Below are 18,420 nucleotides of genomic sequence, written 5' to 3'. Positions count from 1 at the left end.
AAATAACAAACACAATACTGCAGGAAAAAAAACTGCAATTATATTATTTTCACAAATTGGACAGCCAAAATATCGGTTGTAATTGCCAGAAATTTTGCCAATACCAATATCATGCCGATAATATCGTGCATACCTAATTTGATCATATGTCTGATGTAGGGGTAAACCCAAAGTGAACTAACATATACAGCATATTTAAAGTTACATGTAGCTCCATCAAGTCTCCATGCTTGTTGCTGCTACAAGACTTCCCAGCTTCTTATAACTCTCCTTAACTCCTCTGTACTGTGCACATATATGACAGCAGAAGAGCCCAGTTTTAATTGTGAATCCAAAGCCATCAAGCCCGTACAGTGTTCCCTCCTGTGTTTACATACACCAGGCTGCTGTGCGTCACTGGCTTCTATCAGGTGTGGTTCAACAAATAATTCCTGCACCTGCTGTCATCTAACACATACGTGATCACACACTTTATAAATAATAAATATAAATTTCTCAAGGATGAGTGCATTTTATTTTACCTTTTCTCATTGTGTATATTTTGTCATTTCATATCAGGAGAGGCTATTCATTTCCATGTTGCTTTGTATTTTGCATGTTGTTTTGCACTTTTTTGTGCTAACGTTCAAAACGCTACAGATTTTATCAAGGTTCACTGGCAGTTTAATTAATACTGGATGAACTGTGACAGTGTCTGCTACCAGTTCAAAATATTAAATAAGAGAAACCTAGGAAAAGACCTAGTTTGTTGTGTGTTTCCCATTTAACAAAACTGGTAACAAACCATGACCCCCAAACTGAGGCAGAAACCAGACCATGACTTCTGTGGACTGTTAAAACCCTAGCATGATGTATAAATCCACCACTTAACCAGTGTATGTCACTCCATGGGAATGGTACCAGGCAGAATACTACATGAGCAAGAGGTGACTGTTCATTTTAAACTAAGAAAACAGATTTAGCATTTTCAGTCAGAGCTGCAGAAAAGTTGACCATCATGAACTCTGCATACATCATCTAGACCAATGGTTCTCAACTGCTGGATCTGGACCTAGAAGTGGTTCGCCAAACTCTTTTCAGTGGGTCCTGGAAAAAAACAAAGTCATGACGGAGAGTCTATGTCAGCAGAATCCCTAAGCAACATTTATTTTATTTTTCTCAATGCAATGACAAGTTAACCTTACAAAGCAGATGGATATGCCTGTTTCTGTGTCTCTTACTGTTGAATCCATCTTGCAAATCTCCCGTCTGAACCGTTTGGGGGCAGTTAGAAAATTACAGGACCAATCGGCGTCAAGGGGCAGTACTTTCGGGCATGGCGGAGTCATGGCATAAACAAGCAGCAACAAGAGGCCGGTGCAGTTATGGCGGAAGAGATTAGTGGGGATGCTGCTAAAGCGCCAGTTTTATCAGAACTTGACAACATTTCTACGTTAAAAGAAGGACAAAGAACAGCAATGATTTCTTTTCTTAGCAGAAACCATGTTTTTGCCCTTCTCTCGACCGTATTTGACAACAGTCTAATCGTCACGTTTTGTTGCTCTGATTGGCCCGTAAAGTTGTGACAGACAGAACATTCATCCAATCACCCTCCGAGTTTTTTTCAAGGGCTCTGCCTTTTCCCAAACACCGTCTATGGGAGGTTTCTGTCAGGTTAATGCTTTGTCCCATCTTAGGTCCAAACTTCATTTGTCATTACATTACCTAGATTGGTTGGAAATGTACTTACATTTGTGTCACTATTTCTCATTTAAGAGGTGGTAGTAAATGCTGAAGCTAGACCAGTTGAAAAACACTGACCTAGGCCTTTGTAGTTCTGATAACAGACATCTTGTTGGTCACTAATTTTTGCATAAGTAAAGAGTAGGATTTCAACTTATTACCTCTGCAACAACCATTCATTTTGGGAGACCAGATTTTTAAAAAGAATTACATCATATAAATCCCATCCAATCAAAACATATCATATTAATATTAAAATTTACAACCAAATTGTGTTAAAATAAAGATATCTGAAACATGCATTTGTTTCTTTTCCTTTCTGTATTTTCTGCATTCACACATGCATTCTTGTGTACATCTTAAAATGAATGTATTAAGTATAATTAAGTTGTTAAAAATAACTGGAAGTAGTTTAGGCGTTTTCTCACTATGCTAATCCTTCCAGCCAAACACAGGGTTTTCTGTGATAGTATGAGGAAACATTTATGCTCTGAGTCGACTCTCTCTCTTCTTCTCTCTTGCCCTTTCATCTCTCTAATCTCAATGTATAATGCAGTTATGGATGTGAAATATTGCTGGCAGACATAAAAACACACCATAAGCCACTCTTTTGCTGCATAATAATGCAGGAATGAGATAATCTTCTGGAGAATATCATCAACTTTCCACTAAGACAGTGATCATAAATTCTGAGAGCTCACATTATGAGTGTGATAATCTTATTCACAGCCTAAATTATGTCTTTGGAGAAGCATACTGTACATTTAGATGCTATTGTGGCTTTGTGTTGAAGTTTTAATCCACAAAAAGGCTCAACTCCAAAACTATTGGTCACACTAGCTGTGTTTTTTTTTCATAGTATGCATTCAAATGTCCCATTTTGAACTATATAATCTGGTAACGTGCTGAAGCGGTATAATTTTGAGTGTGAAGTCTGCCTTAAACACATCAGACAAGACAGAAAGACAAAGACGCTCCAGGCCTCTAACAGAACACCATAATTAACGTGAGGGTGCTCTACAATTCAACTGAGTTTAAAGATCCTTTCTGCAAAAATGTACCACTGCATATTCACACCTTCTCTACACTTTGCATTCATTACGTTCTTTGCCTCAGTAAGAAAGCAAACACAGTAAAGAGGAAACTTCAACAACACTCTCTGACAGCCCATTATTACTGCATGTTTTATACATCTTTTGGTTTGAAGGATCCTTGTGGTTAAAGTGTTCTTTGTTTTATTGATGGTTTAAATTAACCTTCAGTGACTTAAACAGTAATGCTCTTTTAAAAGTTGGCAAAAATATCTCAGAAAGCAACACATCATCATGCAGTCTTAAGAAATTAATGGCATCAGTTTGGAAAAGGTGACAAAGCCACTGCGAGAGCCATTGTCCACAAATGGAGAAAACCTGGAACAGTGGTGACCCATCCCAGGAGTGGCCAGCCTACCAGTATGACTCCAAAAGCACATCGCCGACTCATACAGGGAGTCACACAAGAACCCAGAACAACATCTAAAGATCTGCAAATCTCACTTGACTCAGTAAGGGTCAGTGTTCAAGAAAGAGACTGGGCAAAATTTGGCATCCTAGCCAAAAAGTACACATTTGACAAAAAACTAAAAAAAAACTTATAGAAAAAATTTCTGTGGGCTGACCAGAAAAAAGTTGGACGTTTTAGAGGGTGTGCATCCCGTTACATCTGGAGTAAAACCAACACAGCATTTCATCAAAAGAACATCATACCAACAGTCAAACATGATGGTGGCAGTGTGATGGTCTGGACCACTTGTTGATGGAACCATGAATTCTGCTTTCTACCAGAAAACCCAGAGAGGAGAATGTCCAGCTTTCAGTTCATGAACTCAAGCTCGAGGGTTATGCAGCAGGAAAATGATCTGAAACACACCAGTAAGACCACCTCTGAGTGGCTTTAAAAAAAACCAATGTTTTAGAGAGGCCTAGTCAAAGTCTGGACGTAAATCTGATTGAGATGCTGTGAGGATGACCTTTGTTCATGCTAAGAAACTCTCCAATGTGGTTGAATTAAAATAATTTAGTAGAGGAGAGTCAGAATTCCTTTTAAGACAGTAAGATATCAAAACAGCAGAGAAAAGTAAATCGAGGAAACAATACAAAAAAACTACAAAAAGAATTAGTAAGTGAAGTAAACAGAAAACTATGTGGGAAACAACGGTGTGTAAAGATGGGTAATGGAAAAGTGGCAAGGCAATAAAATCTACAAGATGCGTTGCTAAAAAATTTAGCTTCTTTTTAAATCATCTTGTGGAGCATAAATGGGTATTATTCTGTTTACTCAAACAGGTCTCATCTGCTCAAACAAACCTTTATATCAGCTGACTGTCCATGTTAACTTACAGGTTTATAGTCCAATCACAAACAGCCTGTCTCCCTCGTCTTCAGGCCTTTCCAATGATAACTCCTGTCACAACGTGCACTGGGCAGACTAGTTTTTTTCCCGTCACTCCTTTGTATCTATGCACCGTCCAATTTACAAGAGTACTGAAGTATGTTTACAGCTATCTGGGATTAATGGACGTCACAGAGGCAACAGTCCTCTGCTGCATGTCGGATGGTTCAGGCCACTGTGTCATCCATTAATTCCTGATAATGGGACATATCGTCAGACATTAACCCTTACAGTGATATGATACAGTACAATAAGATTTGATACAGTGTGGCAGGGCATGGCACAGTTTAACACAATGCAATACTATAAAAATTGCCCTTCGCTAAGCCCCACCCCTATGGTAACTACGTCCAGCAAGCTTTCACAACCTCCGTGCTGAATACCTCGTTTTCCACTATGTAAGTAGGGGGTAATCTGAAGAAAATACTATCAAATTTTGTAGCAAAAAGTCTTCTATCAGAGAAGGAGACAAAACATCCACAGCACGCTTGTGAAAGCTACATTCATGCTATCTTTTGTTGGAGTGTGAACAGATACGTTAGCATTAAGCTAAATAGCTAACACGTAAGCTAGCACATGGCTAATTAAGTTAAGGGATACTCATGAGATCGAGAAAGAGGTCGTCATGCAGAATCTTCAGTGACATTAAAACTACTGACAGCTATCCAGGAAAATGACGGTATGGATGGATTGTGATTTAATCATGGATGGAGGATGTGATGAAGCTGAAACCTGGAGGACTGCAGTCAGATTAGCAACATAAACACAAAGCAGCAGCCGGGAGTCGAGCTTCTGCTACGTTAAACTTTTTCTTCTTCACGTAAACCACCATGGTTGGATTTTAAAGTTTTAGGTGGGCGTTAGCTTTAATTGAGTTCATCAGCTTATGAAGAATAAGGCCCAAGTTTTACTTAAATGCTGAGTTTTAATGTGGTGTCTGGTGAGAACTGACTGCTGGCTGGTTATTTGTTGTAAGTTTGTTGGTGTTTTCTCTGGAGGGTGTTATTTGGCTGTTGTATCGTAGTAGCTAACGGGCTAACGTGAAGCTAAGTGCTGTTTGTTTATGTGTGAAATGCAGCAGTGTGTGTGTTGTAACGGACTGTATGTGTGTACGAAACAGCTGACGACATTTTTCGTTATGTTTGTTAAACATACAGATGACATACATCTAACATACAGATGGATATAGTAATTACTTTTGATAGTCATTTTCACGGTCTGATTGTGTGTAATCTGTGTGAACAGGGAGGCTGTAACAGGGAAATAACAGCTCAGGTTTACTATCAGGCTTGTTTTTTACGGTCCGTGACTCGGGTCAGAACTCAGACAGAAATATGTGACCCATCGGGGCATACGTACTCAAACAACATTGGTCTTTTAAAAAAGAGTAACTTAAAATATGATTACATTTTAAGCTTATGTTGAGTTAGCTTTTCATTTACATGTGTAAATGTTAGCCATCTGCTAATTAAACTGAGTCTTCCACAGTGTTTAATTCAACTCTCACATCTCCTTTTGTTTTTATTGGCTTTTTTGAAAGCGTAAAATTCAACACATCAGTGTAAAGATTTGAAGGTCTTGTAAGCTCACTAGCATCTATTGAAAGCATGTCAGGCCTCCCATGCATAGTGACGGTTGCTAACCTAGGATTGGACGGTGGTTGTTTTAGGGAGGGGCTTAGAGAAGGGTAATTTCTCCACTTTCTTGTCCCTGTAAGGAAACTTTTCTGGACTTGGACTCAAATACTGCATATTATCATCTTTATCCACAGTTTTCCTTGTTATATCACTGCGTGTTAGGACAAGATTTTGATGTTAGAAAGCTTTATTAGTCATCTTGGCTGGATATTTCCAGCAGGGTCATCTTTGAAGAAGTTTCACTCCAAACATCCATTCAAATGTGTTTTTCGTAGTGTTTGCAACAAAATCCAAACAGGCCACAGTTAAGCTGGTTGCAAAAACCCGACTCAGGACTTGGGGATAAAAAACAGAAACAAACAAATCTGTCAAACTAAATCTGTCAGCATCTCCAGTCCAGCTAGCTGACTGCATGCTTAGCACCTTAAGACTGCCCTGCTCTGTTCCCACAACATCACTAATCACTAACTTCACATATGTTTTGTATGGCAATATAAATGTCCACGCCACTCTACTGTATGTCTTAAGGTATAACTAAACCATAGGTGTCATTCTAATCTTCACTAAACTGTGGCCATGTATTAAAAGGAGGAAGTAAAACTAGGAGGGTTTTTCCTCCTTGTGTGTGGCTACTCAACAAATCACCTTTGCAAGTGTAGTCAAAGTTACCATTAGTGAAGTTATCTTTCAGCAAATCACACCTTTTCTGTCATAATACCGTCAATAAAGGACTTATGATTGAATACCAGAACAAGTCACAACAGAGATTAATGTCAGACTGGATTCAAAGGTGAGGCTGCAGCAGGTTGGCACCAAAGGTGACATGTGTCTGTGCAAAACACCTTAATTCAGCTGCATCAAATACATGAACATTACATAATATTCTCTGTTCTACATGAAACAAAAGGGGTTAAAAGTATGTAGAGATGTCCACCACTGGAGAAAATGTGACTGAAGGCGTCACAGTTTCAAAGCTATCATGCTACTTCATCCTTTGCATTGTTTTATGTGCTCAGGTCTGTTCTGGTGAAGTGTGAGTGCCAGGTTATGCCAAGGCAGCTGCCAGTGTGCAGAGAGAACCAGTCTGCACAGAACAGCCCATACCTTTACACCACTTACCCACGCCTTAGCACACTCACCCACACACAGCACGTTAGATTAAGACAGGGGGAGGATATCTTAGCATTTCCCTTCTTCTTATAAGTATCAGTTTCTTTTCTTTTCCTACACAGTGTGTGGTGCTCCAGCTAAAAGAAAGCTGTTCAAGTCACCCGTGCCTCAGAAAAGCATGGATGTTTTACCATCGATAATGGTCTTTGTAATCTGGCTTTTCTGACGAAAAAATACTCTTTAATGACAAAGTGAAAACAGATTTCTACAAATGAGTGTCAATTAAATAAAAATATCTACTGTAAAATAAGTGACTACATGAATATTCACCCCCTTTAAAGTGACTGAGCTAATTCATCAGAGGTCCAGCTAGTTGGTGCTAGTAGTCTCACAATTAGTGAAATGAGGATCACCTGAGTGCAGTGAATGTGTCCCAAGTGACTGTAGTATAAAGACACCTGTGTCTGGAAGGTCCAGTCACTGGTTAATCAGCATTCCTGGCTACCATTACACCATAAAGGCAAAAGAAAAATTCAAGAAACTCAGAGGAAAAAAATGGAGGGAATATGGCACATGTGTAAATCTGCCTGGATCAGGGCATCCACTAGTGAGACCAGTGAGAGGGGCCACTAAGACACCTACGACTACACTGGAGGAGTTACGAGCTTCAGCAGCTGAGATGGGAGAGACTCTGCATACAATAACTGCTGGCTGGGTTCTTTACCAATCAAAGACTTATGGGAGAATGGCAAAGAGAAGCCACTGTTGAAGAAAACTCAGATTAAATCTGGACTAGAGTTCACCAAAAGGCATGTGGGAGACTCCATGGTCAAGTGGGAGAAAGAGTTCTTTGGTCTGATGAAATCAAAATGAAGCTTTTTGGCCATCAGACAAGACGCTATGTGAAGCACTGCACATCACCATAAACACATCATCCCCACTGTGAAGCACGGCGGTGGCAGCATCATGCTACGGGGATGTTTCTTGGCAGCCGGCCCTGAAGGCTCGCAAAGGTAGAGGGTAAAATGAATGCGGCAAAACATTGGGAAAACCTTGAGGACAATCTTGGTCAGTCTGCAAGAGATACGGCTTGGGAGATGATTATTTTCCAGCAAGACAATGAGCCAAAGCATACAGAAAAAGCAACACAGAAATGGTTTAAAAAGACGACAAGGTGAATGATCTGGAGTGGCTAAGAGAGGATTTGTGGTTGGACTTAAAAGGGGCTGTTCATGCCAGATCCCTGTGCAAGTCTGACAGAGCTTGAGCAATATTTCAAAGAAGAATGGAGTTAACCTGCAGTGTCCAGACCTATCCACACAGACTCGGTGCTGTGATTACAGCTGGAGCTACTGACTTGAAGGGGTGAATATTTGTGCAGTCACTTAGCTTATATTATACATTTTTATTTTATTGACTTCACTTTTTTGTCTAAATAGCCATATTATGTTGACCATGACTGATTTATAAATATCAATGAAAGGGTAAAAAATTCAAGGGGATGGAATTTTTTATGTGCACTGTATATAAGTGTTTGTTTATCTTAAAAAGGCATATCTCTTAGGCTACCATCTCATTTTAATGGCAGGTTAATGTAATCAAACTAATCAGACAGATGACAGGAACAATAAGCAGACTCAAAATATAAGCCCTTCAAACATCTCTTGAAATAACAAGATTTAACGTGGCATAATTCGTTCACCTCCTCTGTCCAAAGAGGCTTTACACGACAAATGCTGCCTATCTTTATCCCATTTGGCATTTTGTCCTGGCACTCACTTTCTGATTCCCGCAGAGGGAATTAGGGACACATTTTCTTCTGGCTGTCACTGAAGATGAAGATGAGTGGAGTGGACACTTTGAGCAGAAATTTGGCCTGTCAGGTGTTTTCCTTCCACATCAGGGCACACTGAGTCACACACATTTACTGCTTAGCAGACACATCATCACAGGACAGAGGCAGGGGGGCCCGGGAGATGGATTTTAGAGAGTCGGGCAACAAATTAGTCCCATTTGGACAGGTAATGTGAGATGAGGCACAAGTGCATTCAGAGGAAACAATTCTCTGGCTTCTCAAGTTTGAGTTTTTGCAGCTTTCCTTTGGCGATCATTTTAACTCACCCCAGAAGGAAATGGGTGGCTGAATTTAAAAACAAGACATTTTCATCTTCTAAAGGGCATTTTCACGCTTTTTGCCCGATGCTAAACATAACAATTAAACATTTTACTTAAATTTAGTCAATTATAATCAATATTTTATGTCTGCACATACATTCCTGTAGATGAATATGAAAAGGGTGTGTATTTTTTAGTCTATGTAGGCAGGTGTTTGTGAAGTGAATCTGCTGGGTACGGTAGTGTTGCCTTGACTACCGGAGTGTGAAGGTATGATGTCCAACAGCAATTGGTTATGGATGTAGCACGCGCTCACACGTACACACAGCCTCTGCGACAGTAATGTTTGTGTCAAAATGCAAACACCTGAGTCGTGACAGGATTATGAAACAGCCTCACGGCACAGAACGGTGTCGTAAAAACCTGACGGTTAAAAATGTTCAAACCGTCAACCGTTACTAACGTTCATCAAACATGAAAAAACAAGGAAGGAAGGACGGACAGACAGTCGGCGGTCTGTTTGAAGTACTCACGCTCTTCTTCCGCAGGTGCAGCCCGTGCTTGAGTAGTCCAGGCAGATCCCGGATTTTATGTTTGAGCTGAGCCTGGTCTCGTGCGCTCCTGTTCCACCGCAAGCCCGCGAGCAAGCCGTCCTCTGCGGGCTCGGAGTCCTCCATGGTTCGTCTCCTTACTTCTCCCGTCTGTCCTCGAGCTGCCCGCCTGTGTCCGCTCGAGCTTGGGGTGTTTTTTTTTTTTTCTTCACTGTATCCTCACAGAAAGGCGCACCGCCGCCCGCGCCCGTACGCCATTTCCCCCCGCCTCGCGCTCACACTCAGCGACCTGCATCTGCAACCAAACCGCGCAGCGTTAACGTTAACGACCTACTGAGTGTATTCCGCAGCACGCGACGCTGCTGCTCCACCCAATGGCTCGCGCGTCCTAGTCCTCTGTACTGCCAGGTTGATGTGTGGGTGGGTGTGCGGTGTGTATGAGAGGGGTGGGAGGGAAGGAGGGAGGGGGTCACAGGTGCACAGAAACATTGCATCACTTCCACCTTCCTTCTCTGACTAGTCTGACAAAAGCAGAGCGCAAAGTGCGTTTGAAACACCTCCAGGAGGTATTTTAGTATCATTTTTATGTTTATTTTTAGCATACGTCGTTAATTATATACTCCTACTTGAGATAATAGCAGTGGGGGTTGGTTTAAAAGAAGCTGGGGGAAGCGCAGGAGGGCTACGTCATCACATTACCTGGCTCAAATTTCCATAGGTAAACAAAGAGCAGCCGCAGAGTGTATGTGTGTGTGGAAGGGTGTGTGTTCTACCTGGTAAAGCCTATTTTTCAGGTTTTGGAGCTGGGCTTTGTCCTGACTTTGTGAGAATACTTTCTGGTTGTACCTGAGGGCAGCAGACAGGTGAGCTGAAATATGAGAGGACCTCTGTCTACCATGCTGACTGTGGGTTGTTGCAGATGAGACACCATGTCTGTCATGTGGTTACACTCAGTAAATTTAAATAAATTATCAACAGATACTGCTTTAGTCTCTCTACTCTTTGCTTTTTGGTTACATGTGTAGGTTTAAACCAGCCTCTTCAGACAACTCCTCAGCTCAGCCAGGATTTATTATCACACCTACGGTGTTTTCAGAAAGTAGCCAGCCCCTTTTCTTTATTTCAGTTTTCTTTTACTGCAGCCTGATGCTACAGTCAGAAAAAATAATTTTCTAATCTCTTTTATCTACCTGTACCACAGCATGACAAAGTGAAGACAGAAATCCTGAAGTGGGTGGAGTTAGCTTTTAGCTGGGGGTTCGCTTACACTTTAATATCCAGTAAAGAGCAATGGAAAGGTTTTTGTAAAAAAAAATAAACTGACATGCTAGATAGACCGTTTCCTAGATCTACTGCATGAATATAGTGTTTTCCATTCATCTGGGAAACTTTGTACAAAGTGTTTGGGAAGGGCGGGACATAATTGGAAGAGGATTGGACAAACATTCCATGTTCATTTTGAGCCAATCAGAGCGACAAGACAGAATAAGGTAGACATGCGCAGCTCTGGTTGTAACCTAAGCATGACAAGCAGACGCTGTCATAGTTTATGCATGGTGGAGCTTGTTGGCGGATAAAACTCAAGCCGGGCCGATGGTGAGGAGTGCACAAACATTTTCAATGCCAAGAATAGCCTTCGGTGTGGCTCTTCGCTCTTGTTTGAATAAAGAAATGTGGATCAATTCTGATAAAACTGCCGCTACTACAGCTACATCTGAGCTAATCGCTACATTGGTGGAAGTCATTTTAATGTATATCCCGCCTTACAGAAGAACTAAACCATGCCGGTAGCTACCAGCACGTTCCCCTCAAAAGACGCTGATTGCTCAGGCCTGTTTTCATACCTGGTGCAATCATTGTTAATCAGCTTTGCAAAATTGATCTGCCTTATGACAGAGATTGAATCTGGCCAACCCATCTGTTTTGTAAGGTTAGCTTTTAATCCCTGTACTATTTGCTTTTTGGTTACAGTGTCCGTTTAAACTAGCCTCTTTGCACAACACTTGGCGTGGCTTTATTATGACACATAAGTTCTCTTTATTGGGTTGTTTGTCAAAAATAACTAAAAAAGTTAAAGTCACACTGCTATAGCTTGTTAACCATTCTGCTACTGTGGTAGCCTATAATTGTTTAATTCAGATAAAGAACACTTTCTTCTCTTTTTCACAGTGTTTTCTTGATTCTGCCATTGTGATATCCAGCAAAGAGCCTTGTTAAGTGATTTTCTTAATGTAAAATCCCCTGATGGGAAATAAACTGCTCCCTTTGTCAGCAGAGTTTGATTTGGGTTAAGCGTTTTGTTAAAAAAATAACATCCAAACAGAGTTGCACTCCAGTGTGAACATGTCATTTCAAGCTCAGGATAGTGTCCCAAACATGCCACTACTCCCAAAAGTTTTATTAGACCAAAGAGCTCCAAATTCAGAACGATGCAAAGTCAGAGACACACTAACCCAGAAAACTAATGCAAGAGAAAATCATGTCATATCCGTCATCATAATGATAGTGGACTAGTCCAGGCCTGCAAGGAGTGTGCAGTGGAACAGCTTAATTTTCATCAAGAAGAATTTTTCCTTTTTGCAAACTGACCTCAGGGATTTCTCAACCCAGGCCTTTACATCCTCTCACTACAAACTTTCACTTGGTTTGCACGCCTGCCCAGAGGGTCCACCACATCTAGCAGCTCAAAACCAGAGAGTGGAGGGAAAGTGGGTTGTTTAACCACCCAACAGAGAGCCTACACTGCTGCTGACTTACTTGACCATGAGTAATGCAGAGTTGTGTTCATCACCAGACCCTCTATAGGAAGGATGACTTGGACATCTCCTGTAATGATCATTGTAAAAAAAAAACAGTCATCTTGTCCAGAACTCTGCTGATCATCTCCAGAGCTCATTCCATTGTACACATCGCCCCTGTCCTCCAGCAGCTTCACTGCTAACAGATCAAATATCCCATTAACTTATCTGTACCTCTTCCTCCATGTTTTCTTTGCATTTCCAGCAAAACCTCCTTAACCTCTATGGGGTTCTGAGCCTTCAGCCTTGCAGCCTCCTGTCTTTTAAACTCCACTCTGTTAAATTGACTCTCTCCATACTTTCAAATCTCACCCAAATACTTCCTTTTCTGAATTCTTATTCATTGTAACCACTGCCTTTTCTACCCTTTGATTATACTAAATATTGCTGCCCTTATATTGTGCTGTTTCAACCTCCCAAGACCTGCGCTTCGATTTAAATGCTTTTTAGTTTCCCCGACTTATCTGGAATCAGTAGAACCTGATAAGTTTAAAAGCTCAGCTTTGTCTTTGAACAGGAAGTAGTTTTGACCAAAATGTTGACCACAAATCTCCTGAAGGTCCTGCTTCTGCAGATAATACATCACTGGACTGGTTTTAGAGCATTTGTTTTGGCTGTTAGTTGATCAGCTGGTCATTTATGGGGGCTTTCAGTCCGTCAGAAAGGCTGTCAGTCATTGAGAAAGGTATGGTGGAGTCATTTTGATGATGGACCACAAAGACTTATTAAGACCAAATGTGAACACAATTTCCTCAAAAAGGTCTGAATTTACTGAAAGTTTTCCTTTCCAAAATCCACACAAATTCCCTAAAATTTCAACAAAATTTTTATGGAATTTCTGTGAATGCCTTGAATTTATTTTAAAGTATCCCCCAAAATCTACCCCAAAATTTCTTTAAACATTTCCCAAATGTTTCAGTGAAACTTTATCATAAAGCTTAAACGTCAGAAAAAAATCCCCCCAAAATTCCATGTTAATTCCTTAAAACTTTAAAGTAAATTCTCCATATTTCAAAGCAAACAACAGAGCTATTATTTATGCAAAACCATTGCAAATGCATGTAGATCTGTACACGAGTCTATAAATGCGTGTACAGATTCACAAATGAATGCAAAGATTTGTGAATATGTGAAGGGATCTAATTAGGTCTAAACTTCTGCTTAGCTCAGCATTGAATACTGGTCTGTGTGCTGTGAGGCAGGCAGCCTACCTGTGAGCCTGCGCTGAGGGCAACGAAACCCAGTGCTTTCACATTTACAGATCAGAATACGTATTTGTATCAACAGCCAATCTAGCGGCAAATTCAGTTGCAAGGGATGTATTTTGATGACATAAAGAAAATAGAGTAAGCTTTCTTAACCAGAATAAACAAAGTCCACTTTTTTCCATTTAAATTTTATTTCAAATTTAAAAAGAGAAATCAAAACAAAACAATAACATCAACAAATCCCAGGTAGCACTGGTACATATCATCATTATTATTGTCTTACATATGCAGGTGTGAGTACATAATCAGAGAGCAATCAGATTGTTATTCCATTATTTATTTTTTCTCTGATAATAGTCCATGATGCATCCAGCCTACTATTACCACTTAAAGCTGAGACTACATTCCCCATTGACAGCAAGTCCAAAAAGTCCATGAGCCACTTATGTATGTTAAAGCAGTCTAGTTTGCGAGTCTTCCAATTCGTAAGTATTGTCCTCTTTGCAGATAGGAAAGCTAAAGCAGCAATGCGCTGTGTAGTTCTTGATTGTGTAATGTCCGTTTCCAAGTATGCACACATCAGGGTGTTTAGGTAGATGAACATCCATTAACACTTGTAGGGCATCGATTACCTGGGTACAGAATTTTTCTACTGTAGGGCAAGACTACAATAGATATATAAGTGTGCCAATCCTACCACCGACATGCCAGCACAGTTCAAAAGTGTTTGTGTTCTTTTTTTTTTCAGCAAAGTCCACAGTTACCAAATTGATATACATATTTGCAGATCTGTACATGCGTTTGTGGATTTGTGCATGCATTTGCAAATCTATCCACACATTTGCAGATTTGTGCACAGATCTGCGTATGCATTTGCAAATACTTTTGCCACAATATTTCCATAGAAAATTCCCCTCCATAATTTCTCATCAAATACCCCAAAATTTACGGATACATTCCTGAAAATTTGATGAGAATGACCTAAAATTCCAACAAATATCCAAATAAATTCTTGAAAATTTCCATGAAAATTTCCAAGGACTTCCCCACCCAAATTTCCAAACAAATTTTTGAAAGTATAGATATTTTTCCCAAAGTTCAGCAACAATATCTTTCTGATGAAATTCATCTATATTTGTTTTTTAAAACATCTTGATGATCCCCATGACTTTTGGAGAAATATTCTGTGGAGTGATGAGACAAAAGTTAAACTTTTTGGAAAATTTTGAAAAATTGGTTTGAAGATCCAAAACATTTAAGTGTGATAAATATGCAAAAAAGTCAGGAATCAGAAAGGGGGCGGATACTTTTTCACAGCCCTGTGTATGATTATAGTTTATTTCAGCAGTTACTCGGCTCTGTTTTGTGAGGGAAATATTTGCACAAGTGGTCCAAATGGAGTCTATGTTTCTAAATGAACCAATAATGTTTTTGTTTTCAAGTTAATTTTTGATATTTATCTCATTCATGTAGGCAACAAAGCTGCTCTTATTTCAATCTCAATCCTTCTTCTAAATGAGTGCACAGCCGCTGCTCTACAGTAAAATGTGATATTATTCTTTATAGAAACCGACTGCATGGTTAAATGACTGAGGACTCATGGGGAGCTGGTAGAATTGCATTAAATCTGATTAAAGATATCAAGTGAATGTGATCCGAAAGAGAATAAATGTGAATTCAGTTGATCCAAGAGAATCTGAGGCTGATACTGGAGGGGACATAAATCTGAGCAGAGTTCAGCTCAAGTGCACTGAGTTCAGTTTTATAACTCAGATGTCGAGTCTGCTTTCCTGATATGACTTGTAATCTGGGATAATAAGCCCCTTTCAGGGACCCAGATTATACCAACGCCATCGCTGTCAGAGGTAATGGCCCTGCTGGCTGTGTCATCCATTAGCATGTCGGACTGGAGCGTGGTGGAGCTGAATCCAGTCTGCAATGAGGAGCAGTGATGTGCTGTGAAACACTTAATGCAATTATGACTTATTTTCCCACTGACTTAGAGCTCTTCTGTTGACATGTTTGACATTACACGCTAAGAGAGTCAGGGAGTCCAGATTTGATCAAGATACACCAAATTGTACACCATCAGTCTCACTTTGAGTCAGTGTTGAAATCAACAGAAATGTTGATACTGAAATTTCAGTCGTCAGGTGGCTGCACAGGGAAAAAAAAGGTTTGATGTGATTTAAAACAAAGATTGTTGACTTAAAATAGTTTCTCAAGCTTTGGGAAAGAGTGCTCAGAATGATGAATCATAAAGCTGGCTGTTTAAATCTGAGAAATGACTCTGTAAAGAGTCAGGACATTGCTGGAGTGTGAATATATTTACTTCTTCCAGATCTAGGTCCTGTTAATATGAAAGCACATTGGGAAAAGAGGAGTCAGTTAGCTTTACTCAGTACTTAGTTGAAGCACATCTGGCAGCATTTACAGCCTCCAGTCTTCTTGAATATGATGCAACAAGCTTTACACACCTGGATTTGGGGATTGCTTGCCATTCTTCTTTACAGATCCTCTCGAGCTCAGTCAGGTTGGATGGGTCCTGTTGATGGACAGCAATTTTCAGGACTCTCCAGAGATGTTGGATAGGGTTCAAGTCACGGCTCTAGCTGGGCCACTCGAGGACATTCCCAGAGTTGTCTCTGAGCAACTCCTGTGCTGTCTTGGCTGTGTTCTTATAGGGTCATTGTCATGTTGTAAGGTGAACCTTCGGCCCAATCTGAGGTCCTGAACACTGTGGAAAAGTTTTTCAATAGGGATCCACCATATCATTGGTCTAGTATTGGTATCAGCAGATTTCAAAATTTCTGCCAATATTAACATCCAGTATTTTGCCTGTGTTTCAGCATATATCGACTGTACATTTTGTCCATATATACTAAAAGTTAGTAGAGTTTTAGGCTGAACCAACTGACCTAGTCAGTTGAGGTCTTTTTCTTTTTATAGCCTTATTCTTTAAACTTTTAAGTGTTTTTTAAGGACTAAAGTTTGTTTCCTTGGTCATCCTCAGACCTAAAAGTGTGTTCAAAAGGACCGAAATTTCTAGTCCATATAGCATTTTTAAATATCTGTATCGATATCAATATAAGCTAAAATGAATCTGGAAATATCAGGATATCAGCAAAATTCCAATATTGTGCATCCCACGTTTTCAATGAGGATATCTCTGTACTCTGCTCCATTCAGCGCCCCCCCAGTCCCCAAGTCCGTGCCACTGAAAACACCCCAACAGCATGATGCTGCCACCACCATGCTTCACTGTTGGGATGGTAATGATCAGGTGATAAGTGGAGCCTGGTTTTCTCCAGGCATGATGTTTGGAATTGAGGCCAAACAGTTCGATCTTGGTTTCATGAGACCAGAGAAACTTATTCATCATAGTCTGAGAGTCCTTCAGGTGCTTTTTTGCAAACTCCAAGCAGACTTTAATGAGTTTTGCACTGAAGACAGGCTTCTGTCTCGCCACTCTGCCATGAAGCCCAGATCAGTGGAGGGCTGCAGTGATGGTTGTCCTTCTGGAGCTCAGTCAGTCACCACCAGGTTTTTGGTCACCTCTCTCATGATTAGCTCTACAGGCAGTTCCTTTCACCTCATGATTTGTTTTTTTCTGCTGATTTGCATTGTCAGCTGTGAGGCCTTCTGGTGTGTCTTTCCAAATCCAGAGGTTGGTAGTAATGCATTACATTTACTCCATTACATTTAGTTTGAGTAGTTTCTTTTTAAAAAATCCTACTTCTGAGAGTAGTTAGCAGAGTACATTTTACTCCTACTCCGTTACATTTGTGATTAAAAACGGTACTTCTACTCCGTTACATTGGGACTGCACTGATTGCTACTTTTACTTGTCTATAACTTATTTTCATTAACTTTTTTTTTACACTCAGCTGAGCTCTCACAGCAGCGTGAGGTAAAATCCTCAGCACCACAAAGTAAACAGAGGAGTGACCCCGCCCCCTTAACTATCAACAGTTGGAGATAAAGGCTGAAGATGTAATACCTGTGTCTCCTTCAGAGGAGCATGTTCATCCCTGGTCCAACATCAAGACTCTGCCTTTCAAACGACGAGGAACAACAGCCACATAATGCCCTGCCTACTGTGTCTACCTAAAACTGTGGAAGTATCTAGTTTCAAAAATAGCACGTCAAATCTAAGAAAGCACATTATGGTGAGTAAGCTAAACAAGCTAACAACTGCACTGCTAGTCAGCTGAACATATAAGTTCAAAGCTCTGTTTTAACTCGCAGACTGCAAAGACACATTGTGTCAATGATAAATGATATGACGTGTCCACCTATGTTACTCTGCCACAAATGTGATTTTACACGCCATTTAACCTTACATCGTAGGTGATACTATAATCGTGTGTGTGCCGTATCTCTTCTATCAGTGATTATACCTAACAGGGTTATAACGTGGGGCTAGTGGGCCAAAGTTGTCTTTGGTTTTAATAAGTTTCAGTTTCAGTTGAGAAACGGGAGATAAATTTTAAGTGGTGTTGCGAAGGGTCTGACTGCTTGTCAATGGGGGAGTTGAACTGCAAAATTTTATTTCCCAGAGCTGCTAAAAAAAGTGGGCTTGCACTGTCGAGCTCAATTAGGGGTGAAGCTAAGTAGACTGACAGGTTGGTGCATTGCTGTTGCCAAGAGGCTACTCAGCTCCACCTCTTTGCCTGTTGATTGACCAAACATGCTGTAGAGTCAGCATTACCAACATTGCAGCTTTCATTGTTGAGCTTTAAAATGTCTCTACAGATACAAAAAGGTGATGCCACTGAGACTACGTCCACATTTCTCTAGTGTATGATGTCAGGAAGTTTAAAGATGTGGTGATGCACGATCCAAAGCG

The 18,420-nt window shown here is 40.4% G+C and overlaps 1 protein-coding gene across 1 annotated transcript in view; it reads right to left on the bottom strand.

Moving 5' to 3' along the window:
* The window catches only part of LOC121523230 (rap guanine nucleotide exchange factor 5-like), a 105,911-nt gene extending 95,950 nt beyond the window's left edge, over positions 1 to 9,961 (bottom strand). The window contains exon 1 of the mRNA XM_041808021.1: positions 9,548 to 9,961. Coding sequence (XP_041663955.1) covers positions 9,548 to 9,691 — 144 coding nt within the window. The 5' untranslated portion in view covers positions 9,692 to 9,961. The remainder of the gene's footprint in view (positions 1 to 9,547) is intronic.
* Between the last annotated feature and the right edge of the window lie 8,459 nt (positions 9,962 to 18,420).

Source organism: Cheilinus undulatus, linkage group 16, assembly GCF_018320785.1.
Source record: "Cheilinus undulatus linkage group 16, ASM1832078v1, whole genome shotgun sequence".
In the NCBI taxonomy this organism is placed as follows: domain Eukaryota; kingdom Metazoa; phylum Chordata; class Actinopteri; order Labriformes; family Labridae; genus Cheilinus; species Cheilinus undulatus.
The sequence above is the reverse complement of the archived record's forward strand: the minus strand, read 5'-3'. Positions and strand labels throughout refer to the sequence as shown.